This window comes from Bubalus bubalis, chromosome 2 (genome assembly GCF_019923935.1).
Source record: "Bubalus bubalis isolate 160015118507 breed Murrah chromosome 2, NDDB_SH_1, whole genome shotgun sequence".
In the NCBI taxonomy this organism is placed as follows: Eukaryota; Metazoa; Chordata; class Mammalia; order Artiodactyla; family Bovidae; genus Bubalus; species Bubalus bubalis.
In genome coordinates this window covers 138,215,513-138,229,421 of record NC_059158.1, presented here as the reverse complement: position 1 = coordinate 138,229,421, position 13,909 = coordinate 138,215,513, and the positions used below count along the sequence as shown (strand labels likewise).

The 13,909-nt window shown below is 36.2% G+C and overlaps 1 protein-coding gene across 2 annotated transcripts in view; it reads right to left on the bottom strand.

Moving 5' to 3' along the window:
- Nucleotides 1-13,909, bottom strand: part of LOC102406576 (MOB-like protein phocein) — a 44,870-nt gene that overhangs the window by 15,926 nt on the left and 15,035 nt on the right. The window contains exons 1-3 of one of the 2 annotated variants that reach the window (XM_006078163.3): nucleotides 13,747-13,878; nucleotides 10,119-10,181; nucleotides 1,186-1,286 (exon numbers count right to left, since the gene is read on the bottom strand). In XM_006078163.3, the coding sequence (XP_006078225.1) occupies nucleotides 1,186-1,286; nucleotides 10,119-10,181; nucleotides 13,747-13,806 (224 nt within the window). In that variant the 5' untranslated portion in view covers nucleotides 13,807-13,878. Of the gene's footprint in view, nucleotides 1-1,185; nucleotides 1,287-10,118; nucleotides 10,182-13,746; nucleotides 13,879-13,909 lie in introns of those variants that run through there. The other variant, XM_025277930.2, reaches the window with a different exon arrangement.

The window sequence follows — 13,909 nt, the reverse complement described above, 5'->3', positions numbered from 1 at the left end:
TAAATTAAGTAGGGAGGAAAAAGTTTTTTTAGATCAGAAATAAAAACCTTGTAAATTAAAATGAACCCTAACTTTTTAGAAATTAGGCTTATAGTATAAAAAATACCCTTGCTTATTTTCATCCTTAATCCTACAGGTAAGTAAGTAGTTATTTTCAAAGTAGATTAAAATAAGGCAGAGTATATATCATTCTAAAGTGTTTTCTATATTTATAAGAATGGCATAATATCTACATACTCATGATCATCCATCATGCTTTCAATGATCAGCTTTCAATGATCATCCATCAAGATGTATTAAAAAAGAAAACCCGATCAAGTAGTCAAGTGACTTGCCCAAGAAACTGGCAGCTTACAAAGAAGTCCCTGAAACAGCTGAACTGTTACGACAAGACACTGTCTTAACAATATCTAGACAAGCCTATGGCATCAAAACAAAACAACAGAAAAAGTACCTTGTCTACAAATTAAGGCACTCATCATAGGAAATGGGGTCTAATTTATGCAGGAAAATTCATATCTCTACTTTATTATTTAAAAATCAACTCAAAGTAACAAACTTGGATGAACACGTATTTCATGCTGCCTTCTCTAACTTATCAATTCCCATTTACAAAGGGAAGTTTTTAACTTCAAGATATAACCTAATTTAAAAAAAAGAAAGAAATAACCTAGTAACTTCAGGTTACAGCTGCTTCTAAAGTTGACTCATGATTCATTAGAAATCAATTTTTTCATTCAAAGACTATTATTAAAAGCTCTAAAACTTATTTCAGGATTACAATTAATCTTAATTTACCAAAGAGAAGACTGGTAATTCATACTCGTTGACAGGTAACACATCAGCTACCAAGTCTAGACTAGGCCCTCTAGAGAGAAATAAAGTAGGCAGGTAGTAGGCAGTAAAAATGAGTAGGTACTTGGAAATACTGCATCTGTGATTAAAGGATATGATTAAGGAAAACTGTGTAAAATGATAAGATGGCCCAAATCCATAAATACAGAAAACAATCAGTAAATAACAATGTTGAAAACTTTATAACACTGAAAACATAAAAGCTTTAGAAACTGGCTTTTTGGTCTATAGTTAAATAATAATTTATGATTCATAATCATAATTAATATTAAAGGTTATTTTTACCACTAGACGTTACTATTACTATTTTGCTATATCATGAGGACCTACCTTAAATGTTCATACTTCCACACACCTTCATCTTGGCCTTCAGGTGGCTCAAGAATTTTGTCAATATTGGAACAATCTGCCCTTATGTTCTGTTGAATATACTATAAAAAAACAAGTTTCATAGTTAATTAAAATATCATACTATACAGTAAATCATACAAGAGTTATTGTTTAATGGGTACAGACTTTCAGTTGGGAAAGATGAAAAAGTTCTGGAGATGGAGATGGTTGCACAACAATGTGAATGTACTTGATACCACAAAATCATACACTTAAAAATGGCAAAAATGATCAATTTTATGTTATGCATTTTTTGCCACAATAAGAAAAAGCAGAGTCAATACCAAACAAGAAAATCCAAAGAAATCCATGCCCAGAGGTAATCAAACTGACATAAACTAAAGATATAGAAGCCAGGGGCAGAGGAAGGAACACTTCCAAACTTATTCTATGAGACCACAGTCACCCTGATACCAAAACCAGGCAAAGACAACACAAAAAAAGAAAATTACAGGCCAAAATCACTGATGAACATAGATGCAAAAATCCTCAACAAAATTCTAGCAAACAGAATTCAACAACACATTAAAAAGCTCATATACGATGATCAAGTTGGGCTTATTCCAGGGATGCAAGGATTCTTCAACATACACAAATCAATCAATGTGATACACCATATTAACAAACTGAAAGATAAAAATCATATGGTCATCTCAATAGATGCAGAAAAAGCCTCTGACAAAATTCAGCACCCACTTATGATAAAAATGCTTAAAAAAATGGGCATAGAAGGAACCTATCTCAAAACAGTAAAGGCCATATACGATAAGCCCACAGCAAACATTATTTTCAATGATGAAAAACTGAAAGCATTCCCTCTAAGATTAGGAACAAGACAAGGGTGACCACTCTCAATTCAACATAGCTTTGGAAGTCCTAGCTATGGCAATTAGAGAAGAAAAAGAAATAAAAGGAATCAAGATGGGAAAAGAAGAAGTAAAACTCACTGTTTGCAGATGACAAGATACTATACATAGAAAACCCAAAAGAAACTATCAGAAAATTATTAGAGCTAATCGGAATTCAGCAAAGTCACAGGACACAAGGTCAATACGCAGAAATCACTTGCACTTCTATATACTAACAATGAAAAATCAGAAAGAGAAATTAAGGAATCAATCCCATTCACCTTTGCAACAAAAAGAATTAAAACATCTAGGAATAAAGAGAATCTCCTTTTATCTCTAAGGAGACAAAAGAACCTATATGGAAAATTATAAGACACTGATGAAAGAAATCAAAGACAACATAAACAGATGGAGAGAGAGTCCATGCTCCTGGGCAGGAAGAATCAGTACTGTGAAAATGACTATACTACCAAATGCAATCTACAGATTTAATGCAATCCCTATCAAATTACCAATGGTACTTTTCATAGAACTTGAACAAAATATTTCACAATTCATATGGAAACACAAAAGATCCCGAATAGCCAAACCAGTCTTGATAAAGAAGAATGGAGCTGAAGGAATCAACCTTCCTGACTTCAGATTATACTACAAAGTTACAGTCATCAAGATAGTATGATACTGGCACAAAAACAGAAATATAGGCCAATGGAACAAGATAGAAAGCCCAGAGATAAACCCACACACCAACGGGTACCTTATTTTTGACAAAGGAGGCAAGAATATACAATGGGGCAAAGAGAGCCTCTATAATAAGTGATGCTGGGAAAACTGGACAGCTACATGCAAAAAAATGAAATTAGAACACTTCCTAATGCCATACACAAAGGTAAAATGGATTAAAGACCTAAACGTAAGATCATAAACTATAAAACTCTTAGAGGAAAATATAGGCAGAACACTCGATTACATAAATCAAAGCTTCTATGATCCACCTCTTAGAGTAATGGAAATAAAAACAAAAATAAACAAGTGGGATCCAATTAAACTTAAAAACTTTTGCACAACAAAGAAAACTACAAACAAGGTGAAAAGACAACCCTCAGAGCGGGAGAAAATAATAGCAAAGGAAACAACTGACAAAGAATTAATTTCCAAAATATACAAGCAGTTCACACAACTCAATATCAGGAAAACAAACAGCCCAATCAAAAAGTGGGAAAAAGATCTAAACAAACATTTCTCCAAGGAAGATATACAGATGGCTAACAAACACATGAAAAGATGCTCAACATCGCTCATTATTAGAGAAATGCAAATCAAAACTACAACGAGGTACCACCTCACACCAGTCAGAATGGCCATGAAAAACTCTACAAACAATAAAAGCTGGATGGGTGTGGAGAAAAGGGAACTCTCTTGCATTGCTGGTGGGAATGTAAATTGATACAGTCACTATGGAAGACGGTATGGAGATTCCTTAAAAAACTAGGAATAAAACCACCATATGCGGAGAAGGAAGTGGCAACCCACTCCAGTAATCTTGCCTGGAAAACCTCATGGACAGAGGAGCCTGGCAGTCTATAGTCTGTGGCGTTTCAAGTGTCAGACATGACTTAGCGAGTAAACTATCCACCACTACAAAGTGAATATATGCCTAAAGATAATGTGTGAAAAGGATATTTGCCACATACTAGCTAGTTTTTTGGTGGGAGGATGGGAGTCAAGGAAGACTTGGGGTTATTTTTTCATCAACTTCCATTTTATACTTATTTATAATGGGTCATTATTTTTACTAATTCTGTAAAACTATGAAAATGAATAAAATACTAAAAGTTTCATATAGAAAAAAAAAACACCATATGACCCAGTCATCCCACTCCTAGGCATATACCCTGAGGAAACCAAAACTGAAAAAGACACATGTACCCCAATGTTCATTGCAGCACTATTTACAATAGCTAGAACATGGAAGCAACCTAGATGTCCATCGACAGATGAATGGATAAAGAAGCTGTGGTACATATACACAGTGGAATACTACTCAGCCATTAAAAAGGAGCACATTTGAGTCAGTTCTACTGAGGTGGATGAACCTAGAGCCTGTTGTACCGAGTGAAGTAAGTCAGAAAGAGAAATAAATAAATTATAGAAATAAACATCATATACTGACTCATATATATGGAATCTAAAAAGATGGTACTGATGAATTTACTTTCAGGGCAGCAATGGAGAAACAGACAGAAAACAGACCTAAGGACACAGGGGCAGGGGAGAAGGGAGAGGGTGAGACGTATGGAGACAGTAACATGGAAATTTGTAACACCATATGTAAAATCAATAGCTAATGGGAATTTGCTGCATGACTCAGGGAACTCAAACAGGGGATCTGTGAAAATCTAGAAGGGTGGGAAGGAGAGGGAGATGGAAGAGAGGTTCGGGAGGCAGTGGACATGGGTGTACATGGCTGATTCTTGATGTATGACAGAAAATGACAAAATTCTGTAAAGCAAATATCCTTCAATTAAAAAAAAATAAAATGAAAAAAAAAAAAAAAAAAGATAAAGAAGCCAGGAGGAAAAGACATGACCTTAGAATAAGAATTCAAATGAGTGCAGCTTTCTCATCAGAAATCACAGATGACAGGAAGAAATGGCACAATACTTTTAAAGTGCTGAAAGAAAAGCACAGTCAACTCAGAATTCTTTACCTAGCAAAAATACCCTTCAAGAATAAAGATACAGATACTCTCAGAGGAAAGAAAACTAAGGAGAATTCCTAGCCAGCAGATGGCTCTAAAAGAATTACTAAAGGAAGTTCTTCAGATAGAAGGAAAAAAAAAAATACCAGAAACTTAGAATATCAAAAGCAACAGCAATTACAAATATCTGGGTATAAATATATATTAGACTATTTTCCTCTGATCTTTAAAATATATTTGGCAGATGAAAGCAAAATATGCAACATTCTCCAATAGGGTTTTCAAGGTATATATTAATAGATGCAATGTAGACAGCTATAGTATAAAGGAGGAGGGTAAAGAGGTCTAACTAATGATAGTTTTTGCATTTCAATCAAAGCAGTAAAATACTGACTCTAAATAGATTGTGAAAAGGTAAGCATGTACTTAGTAATTTCTAGAACAATCATCAAAAAATTATAAGAAATATAGCCAAAATTAGAATACAATAGAATATGCTCAAATAACCCTTAAAAAGGCAGAAAAGGGTAAACAAAAAAAGAACAAAGGAAAAGTAACAAAATGATAACTTTAAATCTAAACATATCTATCAATAACTACATTAACACTGTTGTTGTTTTAGTTGCTCAGTTGTGTCTGATTTTTTGTAACCCCTTGCACTGTAGCCTACCAGGCTCCTCTATCCATGCGATGTCCAAAGCAAGGAAACTGGAGTGGGTTGCCATTTCCTTCTCCAGAGACTCTTCCCAACCCAGGGATTGATTGAATTCATGTCTCTTGCATCGGCGCGTGAATTCTGAGCCACCAGGGAAGCCTATATTGAGGTTAAAAGGCCTAAATACACTAATTAAAAGACAAGGATTGTCAGAAAGAACAGAGAAATATAACCCAACTATACTGTTTACAAGAAACTTACTTCAAATATAATGATATAGGTAGGCTAGAAGTAAAAGGATGGAAAAAAATATACCATACAAACAAATCAGAAGAAAGCTGCAAGGAATGAAAGGTAGTCCAACACTAAAAAAAAAAATTAACCAATATAATACACTACATTAATATTAAAAGGGAAAAAACACACAGTTATTTCAATTAATGCAGAAAAGGCCTCTGACAAAATCCAACATCCTTCATAATAAAAATACAGAAAATCAGGTATAGTAGAGAAGTTCCTCAATACGATGAAGGGCTTTTATAAAAACCCGCAGGCAACGTCATACTCAATGGTGAAAAACTGATAGGTTTCCCTTGCTCTAAAATTAAACACGAGGGAATTCCTAGGTAGTCCAATGGTTAGGATACTACACTTTCACTGCCGAGAGACAGAGTTCAACCCCTGGTCAGGGAACTAAGATCCCACGAGGCCAAAAACAAAAAAAATCCAGAAATGAGACAAGAATGCCTGCTTTCATCACTGCTATTCAACACTATACTTAAATTCTAGCCAGAACAATTAAACAGAAAATAAGCTCATAAAGCTAATAAGTGAATTCAATGAAGTAGCAGAATACAAAATCAATATAAAAAATAAGTTGTGTTTCAGGCTTCCCTGGTGGTATGGTGCATAGGAATCCACCTATCAATGCAGGGGACATGGGTTCCATCCCCAGTCCAGGAACATTCCACATGCCTTGGAACAACTAAGCCCATGCACCACAATTACCAAGCATGCATTATTAACTCAGAAAAAGCCTGCATGTAGCAACAAAGACCCAGAGCAACCAAACACAATAACAAATATATATATATATATATATATATATATCAGTTGCGTATACCTTCAATGAACAATTCAAAACGAAAATTAAGAAGGCAACTCTTGGAGCTTCCCAGATGGCTCAGTGATAAAGAATCTTCCTGACAATACAGGAGACACAGGTTCAATCCCTGACCTGGGAAGATTCCACATGCTGTGGAACAAATGAACCACAACTACTCAGCCCTCATGCAGCAACTACCGAAGCCCACGGACCTTAAAAGCCCATGCTCCACAGCAAGAGAAGCCACAGCAATGAGAAGCCCATGCACGGCAACTACAGAGTCACCCCCACTCTCTGCAGCTAGAGAAAAAGCCCACCCAGCAAAGAAGACCCAGCACAAGAAAAAGAAATGAAAGAAAAAAAGAGAAAGCAACTCCTATATATATCCACACCTATATATAACTGAATCACTTTGCTGTACACCTAAACATTGTAAATCAACTATTTACTTCAATAAAAAATATGAAGAAAAAAGAAAGCAACTCCATCTACAACAGTACCTGAAAGAATAAAATATGGAAGAATTAATTTAAATCAGAAGATTAAATACTTGCATACTGAAAATTACAAAACATTGTTAAAAGTAATTAAAGAAGACCTAAATGAAAGCTATCTTACGTCCATAGGTAGACTTAATATTGTTATCAATATTACCTAAAGCAATCTACAGATTCTGTGCAATCTCTACCAGAATTCCAAGTCTTTCTGCAGGAATGGAAAAGCTGATTCTCAAATTCATATGTAATTCCAAGGGGCACCAAATAGTCAAAGAATCTTGAAAACATAAATTGAAGCATGCACACTTCCCAATTTCAAGACTTACTACAAAGCTATGGTAATCAAAACAGCCTAGAGATCCAGTGGCTAAGACTCGGCTCTCCCAATGCAGAGGAACCAAGTTCTATCCCTGACCAGAGAACTAGATCCCATATGCCACAACTAAGAGTTCTCATGCCCTAACTATTGTGCATACTGCAAATAAGATCCTGTGAGCCGCAACTAAGACCCAGTGCAGCCTAAGTAATTAGTTAAAGTAGGTGTTGATATGGAAAAAAAAAAAAGGGTCTAGTACTGACATAAGCAGACTTATATAGACCAATGGAATTGAACAGAGGAACTAGAAATAAACCCTCACATAAAGTTAAATTATTTTTGACAAGAGTGTCGAAAACCATTCAATGTGGAAAGGATAGTCATTTTTAAGTATATGGTTCTGTGGCTTTCTTGTATTCACAATGTCGTGCAACCAAAGAAAAGCCCTGGACCTAACGGCTTCACGGGCGAATTTTACTAAATATTAAAAGAACTAACATCAATCCTTCTCAAAGTCTTTCAAAAAAAATTGAAGACAACAGCATACTTCCTAACTCCATTACAGCAGCGTTCCTGATACCAAAGCCAAATTAAAATACTCTAAGAAAACTAGAAACCAATATCCCTTGTGAACACTGATGCAAAAATCCTAGTAAATTCAGCAGCAAATTAGAATGATTATACACCATAATCAAATGAGATTTATTCCTTGAACAGAAGGATGGTTCAACATACAAAAACTGATCAATACAATACACCATGTTAACAGAATGGAGGGGGGAAAAAAAAAACAACACAATGATCTCAATTGGTACAGAAAAACATTTGACGAAATTCAACATCTAACAAACTTGAAATAAGAGGAAACTAACTCAACATAATGAAGGCCAAATATGAAAAACACACAGCAAACATCATACTTAATGTGGACGAGAATGAAAGCTTTCCATTAAGATCAGAAATAAGATAAGGATGCCTGCTGTTGCCACTTCTATTCAAAATAGTATTTGAAATTCCAGCCAGAGTAATTAGGCAAGAAAAAGAAATAAAAGGCATCTAGATTAGAAAGGAACAAGCTGTTTGTAAATGAAATAAATCTCATATGTAGAAACCCAAAAGATTTCATAAAAAAAAACTGTTATTAGGACTAATAAATTCAGCATAGCATCAGAACAAAACTCTACTTTAAAGGGAAAAATATCTGCACATTTTTCCTCTTAACTTTTGCCAATTTCCACACACAGAACTCCAGATTTTATTTCCAAATCCTCCATAAGGCCTCTTTACTAACCTATTAAATATTTGTTTATTGAACAACACATTCTTTTTTTTTTTAAACAATACATTCTTAAAAGGCAAAGAGCAAAGCCATTCAATCATCAGTACTCTTGCATTTCCTGTGCTAAGTATCTAAATACTATACTGAATCCATTCTAAAGGTTTTTAATGTTTCTGTTAAAATTATTAAATGTTTGGGGGCAGGGGTTTCACAGCACGGCTCTCAAGATCTTAGTTCCCTGACTAGGGATCAAACCCATGCCCTCTGTAGTGGAAGCACCGAGTTCTAACCACAAGATCACCAGGGAAATCCCTGTCAAATTTTTACTACTCAAAGAATTCAACTGTATTTTTATTTTGTTTTCCAATATTTTTAAACAACACAATAAACCCAAATAGCTATCTACTTTAACTATCTAGCTATCAAAATCCAACAGCCTTGACTAATATACTAGCACAGCCAATTTCAGTCATCCTTTTATTAATCCTTTAATGTGCTTTTTAAGAATTAGCTATGGAAACTTTTTTCTCCCAGTTTCCAGATTTTATTCATTTGGGATTAAATTTTTTTTTTTTTTTTTAAACCCAACATAGTATACAATACGGTTCTCAGTAAAAATGCTTAAAAATCTCCTGAGGGGTTTTTCAAACCAAACATGCTATCACCTCCTGGATAATCACAGTCTTAGTGAGCTATTTGGTAGTGGAAACAAATTTTCAAATATATTGGAGGGAGACAAAAGTAGTAGTAGTAACTATGGGAATTCCCTGGCAGTCCCCTGGCGAGTGGTTAGGATGTGGTGGTCTTACTACCAGGGTCCAAGATTCAATCCCTGGTCAGGGAACTAAGATCCTGCAAGCCAAGCATGTTCTCTAATGTTCAATCACTAAATGAATAATGAGTATGCTACTTCTTTATACTTACATTATTCCACTTAAGCATTCAATTATTTGTGAATTAAATTCGGAGAAGGTAATGGCAACCCACTCCAGTACTCTTGCCTGGAAAATCCCATGGACGGAGGGGCCTGATGGGCTGCAGTCCATGGGGTTGCTAGGAGTCGGACACGACTGAGTGACTTCACTTTCACTTTTCACTTTCATGCATTGGAGAAGGAAATGGCAACCCACTCCAGTGTTCTTGCCTGGAGAATCCCAGGGACGGGGGAGCCTGGTGGGCTGCCATCTATGGGGTCGCACAGAGTCAGACACGACTGAAGCGACTTAGCAGCAGCAAAGTCAAATTTTATACCCTAATTTGGTATATATTAACAGATAATAAAATGTATTTAAGTTTGATGATATTTAATATGCCATCTTAAAACAAAATGAGGTTTGATAAAAGTTTTAAGCAGGCACCCCAATAATTCCATGGATTCTGGTTTGTACTAAAAGATATAGGAATACTTAACTATGCCAAGGGAGATAAAATGCTTAGGTTATTGGAGTTGCAAAAGAAACTATTATTATTACCTGCTGAACAGCAAGTGTACTGTCCATTTCATCAAAGGATTCATCAGGCCAATTATAGAAATCCTATAAGAAAAAATGTCATGGTTAAAGCATATACAAAGTTACAAAGAAGATGCAATACTATTATGATTAATTTCAATTCTTAACAAAGATCCAAAGTTATACCAGAGGAGAAGAAAAATTCTCATATTTTAAACAATGTGATTGTAAGTAAAAGAAATTTTATTCAATGTTTTAAATGAACACCAAGATTTTATTTAACTGAATTCTAAGTTACAGTTTTCTCAACCATAGATCCCTCAAATATGGCTCTCAGAAACCTTTCATATGTTATTGATAAGTCCAGCACAATTTTGTTTGTGGTGGTTAAATATTTTCCAAAAGTTCTAATGAAAAAAAATATCCGGGCAGTAAAAAACTTCATCAGTTTTTACCCAAAGAGAATAACTAGAATAAGCAGCAGTTACTACTCCATTAAGTATTATTTAAGACAGATATTATAATAAATTACAATTCTAATTGCAAATGATGTTTTAAATTTCTAAATCAAAATGTGAGCACCATCAAAAACAAATCGTTTAAAAAGAACAACCTACTTTTCAAAATTTTATTTATTTACTTTTTGGTTGTGCTGGGTTTTCGTTGCTGCACTCAGGCTTTTTTTAATTGCAGAGAGCGGGGGCTACGGGTTTCGGTAGTTGCCACAGGTGGGCTCAGGAGTTGCAGATCCTGGGCCTCTAGCACACAGGTTCCATAGTTGTGGCACGTGGGCTTAGTTGCTCTTAAGCATGCGGGATTCTCCTGAATCCAGGATGCAATCTGTGTCTCTTCCATTATCAGCAAGTGGACTCTTCACCACTGAGCCACCAGGGAAGCCCCACAGCCAGGCTTAATCACTGGACTACCAGAAAAGTTCAAAGACTACCAGAAAAGTTCAAACAATCTTCTTTTAAGGGGAATATTTTTATGGATCACTTTGTACTGGTTCTGAACTGCTCTATCGATAGCCCAGTTCACAGACATTCACCCAAGCGTTCAGACTTTCCATCTGACGGCTTTTTCAGCAGTTTACCTATATATCTTCTGTAGGCGCTTAATGCATGGCACACGGTAGGTACTCAATAAATGTCTGGGAAAAGGTAGTAGTAAACCAAAAATCTATAACCCTGCATCAGTCAACGTGAATAAGTCTCTAAAAATTGGAGCAAACTGAAGAATACAGTGTTTGATACCACATTAATAAAAGTTTAATTGCAAAAGATATTTATAAATATAATGCATGTAACAGTGAAAAGTTTAAAGAAAAAAAAAAGGAATGATAATCACCATTACTGACTAGGAGTGGGTAGAAGACAGAAGAATGTGATACAGAAGGATTTAACTATATTAGTAATGTCCTAGTTCTGAGAGTACGTGATGGGTATGGTATACCATTTAAGTGTCTTAAGCATTTCATATCTTTTCTTTTTTAATATTTGCCTATTCTGAATGAAAATGAACTAAATTTATTTTAAAAGTTAAGACATAAAAATGACTTTCTGGAAATTGTTTTAGGATGTCTCTTCCTAGATATTATCCACATATTATTAGAAAGTAGTTTTAAAATTATTCCTGATTTGTAGTGAAAAATGTTTCTATTACTACACTTTGCAAATTTTTTCATTTTTAAAAAAATAAAAAAGTTTGTATTCTCTTCTTAAAATATTAGAAAACACATATAGTAATACACAGAAAAGATGTAAAAAGTTAATTGAGAATTAAATGCTTGCCTCATACTTAAAACACTTAAAAGAGGAGCCAAAAATCCAGCTTAATGAACATTCTCATCTAATTCAGTAAAACATTTATTGAAAAACAACTATGTTCCTATAATCCAACCTAACCAATTTAAAAAAAAGTAGAAAGATACTCTATCTACTCTAATTCTAAATATATCATTTTAGAGTAGACCCATTTCAGGAAGGAAATCAGTGTGATATACAAAAGACAGGCAGAATGCTGCTTAAGTAGTCCTTTTTTAAAAATTCTAACCTTTTCTATTACATTTTATTTAACAACTGTGATCTATGACTATGTGGAAAAAAGCTAAGGAGCTTTCTATATGTGACTTACTCATAACATAGCAAATAGGCGTGTTACAATACTGAGTTAAAATCTATGATTCTCTATCCTTTCAAAATTAATAACTTTTGAATCAGTAAAAACGGATGATTCTTATGTGAGTACAAAAAATTCACTTCTAAATACAAAAATATAAAAGTTCATCATATAAAAGAATCAGAAATAATGTTTCCACAGAATGAGAATTAAAAGCATCTGAGAAAAGATCATTTATAAAGAAAGAAATTTTGGAAACAGTAAAAAGCACAAATAATATACAAATTCCAAGTAGGATGACCATAAAACTGCCAATAAAACTGACACAATAAAACATGACTATAAAAACAAAAGGCTTTCAAACTGAACTCTCTAAAATTCAGTACTAGAAGCAATTTGTGAAAAAGAAAAGGTCACTAGTGAACTAAGTACAAATCGAATATGGAGACTAACCTTTAGCAAAAGCAGTCTAATTTCTGGGCTTCAGTTTCCTTATCTGTAACATGGATCTGGGAAGATGCCTGGATCTAAAAGTTCCCTTTGAAAGGACACCCCTTCCCAAATTCTGTGCAAGGCATTAAAAATCTATTATCTGGCATAAAGTAGTAGCTCCACGGTTGTATCTGGTCCCCTACCCTGCTCGCCACCCCACACACACATTACCTCTTTTTCTTTAAAATCACATTATAACATCTCTCCTGATTTTGGAGCATGTACCCAACTGCAAACCATTTCACCTGGCAGGTTAATCAGATGAGGTCTAACTACCCTATTTGATTTGTTTTAGGAATGTGAAGAGCACTCGTCTTTTGCAAATCCCAAGAATCAATACTGACACAAGGACCAACTCACCCCAAGTACCGCCCTACTAAAAGTTGATAAAATTATAATCAGTTCCTTCCTTATGCTTCACACATAATAACAAAGAAATTCACAAGGAATGACATCTAACAAGTCCCAGCCTGATGATGAAAACTTGCTGGACCAGAGAACAGCTAGAGTGAGAAGTGGTCAAAAGCAGCAGGAGGAGGAGGATAAAGTGAATTACCGACTCCCGGAGCCGGCTAGACAAGCTGCATGTCAGGAGTCGGGCAGGTTACAAGCCAGATAGAAACTGGAAGGCAGGACAAGGTAGGCTGTTTACACCCCTCCCACCCTAGCTGACCCTCATAGAACCTCAGGGTCTCCACCTGGCGGGCCGCACCCCTCAGACACTGGTCACTGGAGATCAGGCAAAAGGCGACAACAAGCAGTGGCTGCTAACAGGCTTTCCAGCCCGGGTCTCGGCCGCCCCTACGCGCCCCTCACGCCCACCCTCCAGTCGGAGCTACGCAGGCCTCCCGGGCCGCCGCCGCCGCCTCAGCCAAACCGAGGGGCTGAGGCTCCGGAAGAGCAGGCCGGGCACCAGTGCCCCCGCCAGTCCGCCGGTCGCCCCGGCCCATCCTCCTCTGAGAGGTATCCAGCTTCAAAGTGCGACTCTGCTCGGCACCAAGAGCCCCCTCCCCCTCCACCAAAGGTGCAAAGATAGTACCTGAGCCTTAGTACCCGGCCTGTTCCGCCTCAGCACAGCCGTCCCCTCCGCCATGACCATAGTGCCAGAGTCTGGGCGGCTGGAGTCGGTACCCGGATGTAGGGGACGGCTGCCTGCGCGGGGGGCGGGGCAGAGCGGCGTTCCTGGCCCGGGCGCCGGGGAG